Here is a 14,078-nt window from a genome sequence, read left to right on the forward strand (position 1 = left end):
TATTTCTGCCAATATCATATGCAAATTTTACTTTGATGTCCAGGTCAAGTGTTTTTTTTTGACATGATAAACAATATTAACTATTATTATGAAGGGGCCTCTGAACATTAAGTCTAGGCAACTTGCCTGTTGATAAAGTTGTTATATGTTGTGGTTCTAATATACAATAGGAGACTAACGTCAAGCCAGAAACTGGCTTCGCATTTGTTGAAGATAGTGGTTTTTACTTTCTACAAAGTCATGTCATATTTCACAGCAGAAATATGACTTGGCATTGAGACTCCCCCCAGTTCAGGACTCCCCCCAGCCTTCCCCTGCGGCTTTCAAGAGTGGATACTAGATTTAATTGAAACATAGGGGGCAGAGATGAGAAAAGTCATCCCAGTCTGTCCCACTTTCAAATTGATTAGGATGGTGAAGGGAAAATGAACTTTTTGTTCTTCTAAATCCCAACGTGAATTAGGATTGCCCCAAATGCCCAAAATAAAAAAATACCTAAGGTAATACCAAAGACTATGTGCTAAATTTATTTACTTAAAAAAAATCTCCTGCACTGAAGGAAAATAGTATAAATTACATTACCAACCTTCAAAAGTTAGCATGTAAAAAGTATTCTCGCTTCAAACCATTGCCTTTCTTAAAGTATTCTGTAGGAAATTCATAGATCAAAAACAAATACAGGGGCCTGTATGATTTATAATATTCTTAAATATTAAAAAAGGAAAGTAACTTGGCTATGTGGATTAGATAAAGCAAAATTTTAGGGGTTTAGTATCTTAACCTTTAAAGAATCATACAATTTTTTTCTTTTCTTTTTTTTAGAGCTGAGCAGTAGAAATAAATACTAGTACACACTAGAAGAGAAGATTTAATAATTGATAAAAATGTACAAAAATATTCAAATCAGAAATGCTTTAGAATGTGTACCACGAAGTCAATACTTCTCAGTGAGCAGGGAAGGTAAAAGACTTCCTCAATGAAAAAAAGCAAGAGAAAGTTCGGATAAAAAAAAAAAACTGTTAAAGAAATTGCTGAAGTCAACATTGATTTGTTTTAGACAAGGATATTGCAGCCATCACTTAAAGTTCGGTGGCACATTCTTTAGTAGGTCCTTAAGGCAATATATTTAAGCTAATTTACAATTTGATTTGATGTTAACTTTTTAAACATCACCTCAAAATAATGCCCTCACAGTAGCCTTTTCAAAATGTATTCAGATGTTCCATAAAAAATAATGGTGGCTTTATTATAGCAGTGCTGAGCAGCACCACTATAGTTAAGGGTCTACCAGGTTTCCATTATGAACACTATTTCTGAGTTTACCATAAAAGATCATATCATCTTTAACCAGTTGGGTAGTGCACAAAAAAGCAGTATATCAGTTGCTGGTGCTTTTTTTTGTACTACTAGATATCAAAATTTTTCCATTATATCTTCAAAATCCAGCTTCTATAAAGTAAATCAAATCACCTCATGACTTACACTTTAGAATAAAGTAGAGACACCTGCAGTTATCAGTAAATTGCCACCTTTAATCCATCCTGCAGTGCCCTATGAAAGGGTCACAGACAGACAGTTATGACTGTATGAAAATATGATTCTTGATACAGAATCAAAAGTTATTTTCAATTTCCTTTGCTTTTATAAAGTCCACAATAACAATACTTAAATGCACTTTTTTTTTTTTTTCCTGTGATATAATTAAAACCCAGTGTTATTTCAATTGAACTTAAAATAGAGTCCCTGGTCTGAATTAGACTTTAAATCATACTGTAAACATATTTGGTATAATTTATTGATCATCATCCAGTTGCTCCAAAAGGGTCCTTCTGCGCTTTTCCAATTCTCCTTCACTCAGTTCACTGCCAGAAGTATCCCAATTACCCTGAAAAACAACAGTGAATACGATCGTGTCAGTACTCAAAAGGGTAAGTAGTACTGAACCTTTGAAAAAAGAACACAAAATCTACATGGATTCTCTTCCACAGAAACTAAGGCATCACAGACTGATTAAAGACTGATTTCTTTCCCAAAAGCCTTAACCAAATTAACCAAATACTCCCTGGTTATTTGGGGAGTAACCAGGGGAGACAGTTCTCTTAGAATGGAACTCTCCTAAGGTGTTTACTTTCAGTTTAATATGTACATCAGGGAGAATAGTACGTATCCATTTCTTTTCCTCCCTTCTACATAACTGAATAGGAAACATCTTATTTCCATTTAATGGAAGCTGGGTGTTCATTTCCTAAGTATTCTTCATTAATTTTTCAGAGTCTAGGTTAATCCTGTATTTTTATACTAAAGTATTATCTTTTGAGCATTATTATATTGTACCCAGAGTTATGAGGACAAGTTAGGCTGGAAAAAATTTAAAAACAACAAAAACCACACAAAACACTTTGAGAAGGAACTCAACTCTTCAAAAGTTGATTGTTCACCTATATTTTCTATCACCCTTCAGGGATCCCATTTAATCTAATGTAAGGACACTCCCCATGGACGGAGGGCCTGGTGGGCTGTAGTCCACGGGGTCGCTAAGAATCAGACACGACTGAGCGACTTCACTTTCACTTTTCACTTTCATGCATTGGAGAAGGAAATGGCAACCCACTCCAGTGTTCTTGCCTGGAGAATCCCAGGGACGGGGGAGCCTCGTGGGCTGCCGTCTATGGGGTCGCACAGAGTCAGACATGACTGAAGTGACTTAGCAGCAGCAGCAAGGACACTTAAGTCGCTAAGTAAATACAGAGGAAATAATCATTCCTCACCAAAGATGTGCATCAGACTCTTCAGTGCTGTTTGAAAACAAACACCCCTCCACCCTATTCCCACCCAAGGAGAAAATCCTAAGGGAAGACGAGGACTTACCTACACAGCTTAAACTCTCAGTTGGTAGCTCAGAGGCATTATGCTTGCTAAGCCCACAGCATTTGTGGCATGAACAGCAAGGTGAAGAAGGCATGTGTCATATGCTCTGCCACACACATACATATGGGGGAAACTAAGGACTGACTATGTAATTCGATATTAAAACACTAGATTTCGCTTATAATATCCCCCTATTTGCCCTCACCTCTTTCCTCTCAATGATTATTTCTAAAAGCTGTTGGAAAGCTACCTATTGAAACAGGATTTACAATGATGCCATATCAAGGGAAAACCCAATTTGAGTTTCATCTGTTAAATTTTATATTCTTAAATTAGGCAGAAAACATCCATTGGCATTTCTTAATGAGAATGTACAAAGCTAGAACAACATATTCTTTCTTAGTGGGTTAAACAACAGTGACAGAACGCCACGTTATTTTTTTAATGAATATGAAATTTAGGATGCTTAAATTGGGTCACACAAATGACATACATTAGAAAACTGCTTTGTGTGAAAAGCAGCTAACTGGTAGACACAAAGAGGAAGAATTCTAAATACTTACAGAATCCTTTCCAGTCTTTTTCTTAGGTGATTTGTGTTTTGATTCTGATCTTTGTCTAGTTCTGTCTTTTTCGCCTTCCCGGTCTTTTTCTTTTTTATCCTTTTCTCTTTCAGCATCTGACTCTGGAGAGTCCTTTGCAAATAAAAGACAATGTTAAAATGGTTACTTTATCAAAATGCTATTAGGAAAAAAACCCTTATATTGGTAATATTTAAGAACACCCACATTTAACACAGTATTTATGTATTCCTAGAGTGGTGAAATCTGAATTGATAACCTTAAGGAATCTAAAACATTCCAAAGATTCATGGCAGCAAGTTGGTCTTTCCTATGGGAAAGATGACAGTCTGACAGGGTAAACTATCACTAAAAATGGGTCACTAAATTAGGTGTACCTTCATCCCTAAGATTAGGTATATCTTGATGTGTACCTAAGACCAAGAACCAAGAATAGAAGAGAAGTTGTTTAAACTTGTGGTTCTCAACAATAGCTATGAGATGCGCGCACACACACACACACTTGGCTCTTTCTCTAAGATAGCTATGAGACACACACACACACACACACACACACACAGCTCTTTCTCTAAGATAGCTATGAGACACACACACACACTTGGCGCTTTCTCTAAGATAACTATGAGACACACACACACACACACACACACTTGGCTCTTTCTCTAAGATAGCTATGACACACACACACACACACACACACACTTGGCTCTTTCTCTAAGATAGCTGAGACACACACACACACTTGGCTCTTTCTCTAAGATAGCTATGAGACACACACACACACACACACACACACTTGGCTCTTTCTCTAAGACAGCTATGACACACACACACACACACACTTGGCTCTTTCTCTAAGATTAGTATAAAAAACCAGAGTGGGAATCCTAACGCTGTTTATTATTATTTGTTTCAAGTTCACCAAAGGATTTTATTGCAAGATTAAGGTGAACCACAACTCTGAAACTCTTGAGTTTAGGTGCTCACCTAAACTCTGCATAGGACCAAGCAGAAATGTCTACTGCCACTGAGAAAGCTAAGGGCAAAAGCTTAGGTGCAGTATAAAAATCAAGAGTTTGCTTACTGATTTATGTCTTCTCTTCTTGCTTTTCTTCTTATGTTTTTTTGATTTCTTGTAACTTCTCTCTAAGCAGCATGAAAAGAAAAGTGTCAGAATTTGAGGACATCCAAATGCCAACGACTTTAATCAAGTTAAAATTATGTTTACCAGATTCAGCACTAGAAGAATGTTCTGAAGCAGAACGAGACTCTGATCGCTGTCTTTTTTTCTTTGAATGGCTGTCATCATCATCTGAATCTGACCCCTACACAACATAAACAATTTTATTCATAATGATGCTAACAAATACTTCAATATACTTATGGTACCATTTTAAATAAACTTTCTTACTGATCGAGAGCGGGAGCGCTTCCTGTGATGTTTTTTAGATTTCTTAGAATGCTTCTTGTTTTTTGAATGATGATGTTGACATTCATGCTACAGAGGCAAAAGAAAAAAATTACAGAAGCTCACACTTTAGATAACAGATCACAGAGAATTTTTAATAGTTTTGCAAGTAAGTTCTTTTTAGAGTAAAAACGACATTCATTTTGCATTTTTAGAATGTACTTCCCAACTTGAAACTGTGCAAAGAGTTACTATCACTTAAAGTGAAGAGAACATTTTAACTATCCTATACGCACTCATTTCACATCTAAACACACGTTTAAAAGTATTAATAAAATACTTCTTACAGCAATGAGAATGGTGTGGGTACAGTGGGGACAACTGATACCCTCTATAAAGGTATGTATCTACAGAATAGTCACACTACTTTCAAAAACAATGAAATATAATTACATTTTATTTATTTGATGAACATGGCTTTTGTCAGTGAGCTAAGTTCAGCACTGAAATAAAGAATTACCCCAGAGCCATCTGTAAAGGAGGTTAGTCTCAGAAATTGAATACAAAATCTACTTTCTTTTCAAGGAGCATTCCCTTCCTCATCGAACTTAAGATATCCAAAGGCAATCTAACTACACGTGAAATCAAAAAAGGAAATGTTCTATGGATTTTAACTCTTACTAGAACAATGATCAGGCTAGAAGGAGAGGGGAAATGCTGCAGTAAAAGTTCCCTACTCCCAAACATATCTAAGGATTTGGAAATAAATCAGTTTACAAATAAGTGGAAAGGGAAAATCTGGTTCAGGGACTCTCACTTTTTATGTCACTAATTGTTAACTCTTCTTCCTTTTCTACCTCAAGGCCCGTTTTTGAGGTCCAAATCCTTTTCTGGTATGTTCAGCTCTTCCCTATGTGGTCATCAGCTCCATTTATGACCTCATCACTTTACCAGCACAGATCATGAAAGAATCTTGTTGTGGACATTCCTGAATTGGGGGAAAATATTAACACACTACACTACAACAAAGGTTCTCAAAATTAAATGTACATTCCAGTGCTTAAGAATCTTGTGACAATGATAATTCTGATACATTTCTGCCAATGGGGCCTGAGTTTCTGTATTTTTAACAAGTTTACAGGTAATGCAGATGCTGCTGATCTGAGTAGAAAAGATCTACAGGCCAATAGCACTAGATTTAAAGGCAGCTGAGAGACAACATATGGTACAAGGGGCCTGTTAACAGAGCAAACTGTTGTCAACACTGATACTTATCAAGGACAATAAATCCTAAGAAATCGTCAACAATTAAGTTACCTGCTATTCCCAAAGACCATGAACATTACAAATTTAAGTATATGCTAACTTCACTTTGCTGTGAAGTATAAGTTTGTCCAAAACTGATGGCAAAGCATATTTGGTAAAAGCACTGGCCCTAGAGTCAAAAGCCTATGTTGGAATCCCTTCACAGCAAATTACTTTTCCTTTTGGCCTCAGTTTGCTCATCTGTAACTTCACAGGGTTGCTGTGAGGATTACATTCGTATATGTAATATTTGTTAAGCATAACATGGGCACCAAATAATAATTATTATTGGTCAATTTAGCATGTTTACTATCTATAAGTGATTACCTGAAATCTTCATCAAAATACCCTTAATTCAGCTAGTGGAACAATTTGTAATTTTATCATTACTTGTTTTAGCAAAAACTTACTATTTTTCAGAACATTCCCGAGCTTCCAACACCTCTAATGTAGTATAATATTTGAAATATGCTTAAAACTGTTTTATATCTGCTTTACAGATTCTAAGTTCTTTACAGGTTTATTAATCATTCCATGTGACTCCTAAATTGATGAATTTCTGTAACACTATATAAATATGAAACATATGAATTGTCTTCACTAAATAGATCTTTACCTTCTCATGCAAGCCTAGTGTGTTTCATTTAAAAGCAGTTTCTATAGAATAAACCACTCCCTAATCATCCCAGATAGTTAAGTACATTTGTATAAAAGTAGTATAATTTAGGAAGAACACTTTGATCATTCTAAATTCTTCGATTAAAAAAAAAGTTTTACATATTTTTAAATATATCAGCCAATTACAATATAACTAAAATTACCTCAAGCACATGCATAAAATCTTTAAATATTCGTTTTCTTTCAGATTCTAGAGTTATATCCTCAAATGCTGGCTCTTTTACAAATCTCTCCCGGATCTGAAAAATTCAGATATGCAATAAAAATATGAAAACTGAGAAAAATATACCAATATGACTAAAAAAACAGCAAGTGAAAACTGGCAGCCCAGCCCTCTCAGTCTTTATTTCCATTCCTCCAGTATTCCTAAATGCCATCACAGCTGAGTTCACAATCTTCAAATAACTTCAGTTTATCTCTGTAGCTATGAGAAAGAAAAAGATTTTTATTTTCAACTGTAAAGGAAAAAATTTGTAAGTATACATACATCTTCCCAGACAGCATCCAATTCTATTGGAGGAGTAGCTTGTTTCAACATACTCTTAAATGCAGATTCTTTTCGTTTCATCTTCCGAGCCTCCTCTTTTTCTCTTTCACGTTCACGGGCTTCTGCCTTTTCTAGTAACTTTTAGAAAACATATTTATATATATATAGTACAATTTAACTTGTGTTAAATTCATTATTCTCCCATCATCTATAAGGTAAGGGCCAATTAATTTTAGCAAAGGAATTTACTATCACTCACCATCTAAGTATATTATCTGTTACCTTATTTGAAAGTGTCCACTACTCTGTAAAATACTATTCCTATTCCCTAATTTGTATGTATGTAATACATACAACTTAAGTATCTTTAGCCAAATGTACTAAGAACTGTTTTATTAATCTAGTTGTTTATAACAGTAAGAATGATAACTTACACTATTGAAAGCCAGCTTAATATTTCCTGCATCTAATGTGGTTGATCTTTTAGTTGAACTGATTATTGCCACAAAGTCTTCAAAAGTAGTATTTACTTCAACTACAAATCCTTTATCCTAAAAAACAGAAATCTTGTTAATATTAGTAACAAAAAGAACATAGTATTATTTTAAAAAATATGCCCCAGACTAAAAGTTAATAGTATATATTTACCTTCAGAATGTCTTTTATTATCTTCTTTTCATCATGATAACGTGCTTTAAGATCCTCAACATAAAACTTGAAAAGGTCAAGTGCAGTTGATCCTAATGAAAAAACTAAAGAAGTCAAAAGCTAGCTCTAATCAAAGAGCTGCAATTACTTTTTTGTTTATAAAACAAAAGAAAGCACACCCCATGCCCCAAACACAACCACCCTTCCCTGTGGCCCGTTCCAACTATTATAACTACAATTTAGGAAAAAGAAGAATCTCACCCGGCTGACCAAGCATATTAGTGAATCTAATGTCAGAACTAATTGTTGGATACAATTCCATCCAAGATGACATAGAATGCAGTTGTCCATGTTCATGCAGTTCATCTAAAAATATCTGGGGGAAAGGGACAACAACAACAAACTCATTACATATTCAAAAGCCATATTTAAGGACTTTGGAAATGTTGGTATAACATGAATAAAAATATATGTTAAAAACAGCAATATATAAAACTCTTCTACCAGTGTTATCACAAATGTGTTTAAGTGCAACTGATACTTGCTCTTTGATGAAAGTAAAATCTGCTTTTACATAAACTATTTTGGACTTCAGACAAAAGGTGTGCATTACTTTTACAGACTTCAGTTTATGTGCCCCTTTAAGACAGATCATCATTTCTAGTTTATAAATATGTATACAAGTAAATTCAAAGCACTGTTTATTATTACAAATAATGAGGCTAAAGAAGGTACATGCACTTTTACTGTAAAATGTACTTTTTGTTTTTAAACATAACACCTAATGTGTTCTGGAAGATTTATTTTTTATTTAATTTTCTTTTCTAAGAGGAAGATATATAATTTTACTAAAGCAATACATAGAGTTTAGGGAACTAGAACTTAACCTGCATGTCTGATTTTAAAACCTATTTCTTTTTTTCTATTACTGTTATAACAAACATAAATTTTTATAGCCTCACTTTATTATTATTATTTTTACTATTTGCTTACTTTCAGGGCAACATATTGACTTCAATAGTCTGCAATTTTCACATTTTCTGCTTCCTGAAATCCTTATAGAGTTTATTTAATGCTATAAATGTCCCTAAACTATGGTACAAATTTTGTTCCTAAAATTCCTATACCTGCACTGTTCAATACCACAGTCGCTGGTCAAATGCAGCTGCTAAGTATCATGAAATATGACTCTGAACTGAGATGTGCCAGCAGTATACAACACACAATGATTCTCAAGGTTTATTACCAAAATAAATATTGGTTGCATGTTAAAATGAAAATATTTTAGGTATACTGGGTGAAATAAGAGGTTACTAAAATTAGTTAAATTAATAAGAAATTACAATCATGTATGTGGCATACAAATTTTTATTGAATAGCACTGCCCTGAATGATACCAGACATATAGCCCCACTTCTCTCCAAATGGGAATAAGCACGTCGATTCAGTCTCTATATCCAAAATTCTTTCTCAAACTTAAAATTTCTATCCTTTCATCCTTACCCTTCAACATAAATGAGAGCTTAACAACACCCCTGCTATGTGATCACTTACACTTCTCCCTCTGTGGAATCCTTAAAATAGCTTGGAAACCATCTTCAAAGATGCTCTCTAGTATCTAAAGAATCTTCTCTATCATATCTGCTTTGCTAGTATTTCTGTTTTACTTCTTGGCTGCGAAGATCTGATAAGTAATAGCATTTGACACTGAATCTACCCCAGTAATGATAGAGTAGGAAATGGCAACTCATCCCAGTGTTCTTGCCTGGGAAGTATGATGGCTAGAGAAGCCTGGTGGGCTACAGTCCACAGGGTTCAAAGTCAGACATGACTTAGAAACTAAACTACTACCACCACCACTGTTTCAACAGCCAATCTAACTTGAGTGATAATTAGAAATCACTTGAGGTTCCTTTTAAAATATGAATTAAAATAAAGATACTTATAATTTACTTTTTAAAGATCACCAGATAACTTTGATATGAATTCAGGTTTGAAAACCATTATGCTAAAACTGTATGGCTTTTACTCTCTTTTATTGGGTTGGCCAAAAAGTTTCTTCAGGTCTCTCCTAAGATACTATGAAAAACCCAAACAAACTTTGTGGCTAACCCAGTATTTACTAACCCCATCTTGGGAAGGATGGGGACAAGATGAAAAGCAAGCTGCTTCAAAGATGGCTGAGGCTGGTTTTCAGGAAGAAGGACATCTGAAAATTGCAGAGTATTGAAGTCAATATGTTTCCCTGAAAGTAGGCAAATAGTAAAAATAATAATAAAGTGTGCCTATAAAAATTTATGTTTGTTATAATAGTAATATGGAAAAAAGAATAGGTTTTAAAATCAGACATGGGGGTTAAGTCCTAGTTCTCCAAACTCTGAATGTATTGCTTTAGTAAAATTATGTATCTTCCTCTTAGAAAATTAAATAAAAAAATAAATCCTCCAGAACACATTAGGCCTTATGTTTAGAGAAGGCAGCTCCCAACGCTGGCACTAATGACTTCTTGGAGCTCATAAACTTTTCGGGGGCACAATGCAGGATGGGAATCCTGTACATTGGGAAACGTTTATCAATACCTCTGGCCTCTATCCAATTAGATGCTAGTAGTAACTTCTCCCCAGATCATGACCATCAACAAAATGACTAGTTCAACACCACTCACTACCTCAGTCCAACTCAATAATCTCTTTTCCCTCATCTCCTTCCTTGTTTTTGGTCTCCTTATATATTGTCCATGATATAACTACTCATATATACTTGAATAAACCTTCAAAGATTTTACTTAGTAACAGAATACTTCCATCTTTTAATTCTTTCTTCATTCCTTCCATCTTGACTGGTCTCTCTTACCAAAGAAAAGCTAGTCTTTAACCCTGAACTATCTAATCAAAACATCAGTCTAATTTTGCCCCTACCTTTAATCTGGGCTTCAGCCTAAAATATTTAATCTGATTCTTAAGCTTAAAATATAGCTTTGTATCACGTTAGTATGTGTCTGGCATGGTTTCTGATTACTACTAATATAATTGGACAGAGAAGCCTGACAGGCTACAGTCCTTGGGGGGACATGACTTGGTGACTGAACACAACAAGCACACATGCAGGCAAAAGCATGTTCTATTGGTTCTGCGACAGACATTCAGCTCAGTAATCTTCCTCTGCTGCTCTACTTCCTTTAAAAGGTCTATGTACAACTTGAAAGAGATCTACTGAATCAATTTCTGAGGGTGAGGCTCAACAACCCCTGGTTTTAACAATACTCCAAATGATCCTTTGGGAAACTACTAAGATAAAAGAAAACCATCAAGAGAAGTAAACGTTACATTCTTATGCAATGAAGACTGCAATAATGCTATTGGCTGTGGCATTTAAGGTGACTGGTGATCTTAGGCACCATGAGGAGTTGCACTTATCCTAATACAGGATTTAATGAAAGAGATCCAGTAATTAAAACATGACATAGATGCAAAATAAGGCTATACAGAGAACCTGTAATTTTAGCTCCTCTGTATAGTGTTTAAGAATTATGCTGCTACTGCTAAGTCACTTCAGTCGTGTCCCCACAGACGGCAGCCCACCAGGTTCCCCTGTCCCTGGGATTCTCCATCCTCAAAAGCATACCACAGCATTTCCTACAGTTCTTTAAAGAACTAAAAATGAATAAGTACTAATGACTCATCACACATTTTATTTTCAGTCCTCCCTTATGCTATTGATTCCTCTTTCCTGAGTGAAACCATACCTATCAGTGTTCACTTTAAATACCAAATCTGCTATAGCCTTCTGTGTTTCTCTTGCCTGGAATGGCTACTCTCCTTAAGTGGATTCACAACTAACTGTATAATTTAAGAATTAATGTCTATGGATCCTCTGCAAAGCCCAAGTTAATGATCTGAGACTGGGATTCTCAAAATTGCTTATATCACTCTTAAAGGTCATTAACCATATTACAAAATTAAGCTGAAAAACAGAACTTTTAAAATTACCTGAAAAGATTCTCTATTTTTACGCTGTCGTCTCCTTTCACGAAGCAAACTCTTTTGTTTTTCTTCTTCCTCTTCCTTTTCTAAAGCTCGAATGTGTTCCTCAAAGCAAATTAATGCATCTTCTTTATCCATATCTAGAATTTTTATCAGTTATAAAAAATTAAAACAAATATCAGTAAAGAAAGAGGTTTATTTGCATTAACTTTGCATTATTTGTATTAACTTTGCATTATTTGCATTAACTCCCTACAAAGTTCAAATTCACTTTATCTGAATACTTGTATACTCAAATATAACTTTTAATTATCTAAATAGGAAATGTTTATGGAAAACTTTTTATTTATATAATTATTTCTTGATCTTTTTATTTCCTTATGGCCATGTGCACAGCTTTCAGGATCTTAGTTCTGAGGAATGAAGTATTTCTGGCCATATTAGTAAACAAGGATTTAACAGTCATCAGCAATTGCACCCTCCAATTCGGGCCCTTAAGGGCACTCAGGAAAGAGAAGAGTATCTGTAATCTGGCAGCCATGAGGCTGCAACCACTCCCTAAACTGAGTCCCATGGAAGCTCAGGATGTGGGATAAATACACAGGATACTGGCCCCAGAAAGCTGAGATGCATATTAAAGGAATGATTTCAGTGAGCCCAGACTCTTGTACCTTCCCAAGCATAGAAGAGTGCTGAACTCCTAAATTCCTTGAGGTATCTGTCTTCCTTTAATTAACAATCATTTTCTGACTTTCAGACTACCTGCCCTTGTTATAAAACTTCTCTATATCCTGGCTCCTCCTCTCGCCGCCTCAGAGCAGTCTTCTCATGGTTATTTGAGATGCCTAAGTCTACTGGGCTTGAAATCCTAAAAATTTCCACCAAATAAACATAACTCTCAACTTCTAGGTGGTCACTATTTTTTAAGTCTACAGCTCCCTGATTCAGGGATCATGCCCAAGCCCTCTGCAGTGGAAGAGCAGAGTCTAACCACTTAACTGTCAGGGAATTTCCACATGGGAAATTTCGAAAAGACTTCATTAAAACATACTCTGAATTCAAGGATGAAACCAAGACAATACATATGACACAAATAATGAAAATAGAATTGTGATAAATTGGTTAGCAATATCAGAATTACCCAAAGAGCTTTTCAAGTATAAAATTCTATGCCTTCCCTCAAACCTACTAAAGTATGGTATTCAAAAGGGTAATCAAGAAAGCTGCAATTTAATAAGCAACTAGGTAGGTCAAAAATAAGACAGACCTTAGGGAAGCTTACTACAAGATAATGCTAATACATTTTTTTTTGCCTTTTGCGAATCTCTATAAAGCCACTACCTCAAGAGCACAGCATGATAAATCTGGTCACTAATTTAGTTCCCATTAAACCACAAATAAATAGCAAGGCAAAATTTCAGGTTTGACCTAATAAATATATTTCAGTTATACTTGATAAAGCTAACTTCAGATTTTGGGGAAAATATTTTGTATTGAATCACAAAACTCAGAAAGAAATATCCTATCTGGAAACAAAACAACTTTTCAGGAATGGACAAACAATTATGCAAAATTCAGTTAGTGATCTCATTAAAAAAAAAAAAAAAAAAAAAAAAAAGACCAATTTCCCCTGCTAGCTGCTGCTAAGTCACTTCAGTCATGCCCAACTGTGTGTGACCCCATAGACAGCAGCCCACCAGGCTCCCCCGTCCCTGGGATTCTCCAGGCAAGAACACTGGAGGGAGTTGCCATTTCCTTCTCCAATGCATTAAAGTGAAAAGTGAAAGTGAAGTTGCTCAGTCATGTCTGACTCTTAGCGACCCCATGGACCGCAGCCCACCAAGCTCCATCCGTGCTAGACAACTGTTTTAAAACTATTCCTTCCATTTAGTTGTAACTCTTACTCTGTAATTCCTCATCTTCTGCAAAAGTTGGATTATCCATCAGATACTGCTGGGCTTCAGACCAAGTAGTAGAATATGTCACATTAGCCATGTTGTCAAGTATGTTTTTTAAGGCTTCCCAATTCCTCTTTCGCAACTGCTTTGCTTGCTCCTAAAAAATATGAATGTATGTTTTAACATTCAAATAAAGCATAATGTATGAAATGCAATCAATAA

The 14,078-nt window shown here is 35.1% G+C and overlaps 1 protein-coding gene across 10 annotated transcripts in view; it reads right to left on the reverse strand.

The window, feature by feature from the left end:
• Positions 1-850: 850 nt before the first annotated feature.
• The window catches only part of PRPF40A (pre-mRNA processing factor 40 homolog A), a 58,705-nt gene continuing 45,477 nt past the window's right edge, over positions 851-14,078 (reverse strand). For 6 of the 10 annotated variants that reach the window (XM_070390471.1, XM_070390457.1, XM_070390443.1 and 3 more), the window contains 12 exons: positions 13,863-14,013; positions 11,965-12,098; positions 8,237-8,351; positions 7,976-8,079; positions 7,762-7,878; positions 7,328-7,465; positions 6,984-7,079; positions 4,861-4,947; positions 4,678-4,774; positions 4,534-4,595; positions 3,432-3,563; positions 851-1,885 (listed from right to left, as the gene is read on the reverse strand). In XM_070390471.1, coding sequence (XP_070246572.1) covers positions 1,793-1,885; positions 3,432-3,563; positions 4,534-4,595; positions 4,678-4,774; positions 4,861-4,947; positions 6,984-7,079; positions 7,328-7,465; positions 7,762-7,878; positions 7,976-8,079; positions 8,237-8,351; positions 11,965-12,098; positions 13,863-14,013 — 1,326 coding nt within the window. In that variant the 3' untranslated portion in view covers positions 851-1,792. The remainder of the gene's footprint in view (positions 1,886-3,431; positions 3,564-4,533; positions 4,596-4,677; positions 4,775-4,860; positions 4,948-6,983; positions 7,080-7,327; positions 7,466-7,761; positions 7,879-7,975; positions 8,080-8,236; positions 8,352-11,964; positions 12,099-13,862; positions 14,014-14,078) is intronic. The other 4 variants (XM_070390480.1, XM_005894782.3, XM_070390450.1 and 1 more) reach the window with 1 other exon arrangement.

Source organism: Bos mutus, chromosome 2, assembly GCF_027580195.1.
Source record: "Bos mutus isolate GX-2022 chromosome 2, NWIPB_WYAK_1.1, whole genome shotgun sequence".
In the NCBI taxonomy this organism is placed as follows: Eukaryota; Metazoa; Chordata; class Mammalia; order Artiodactyla; family Bovidae; genus Bos; species Bos mutus.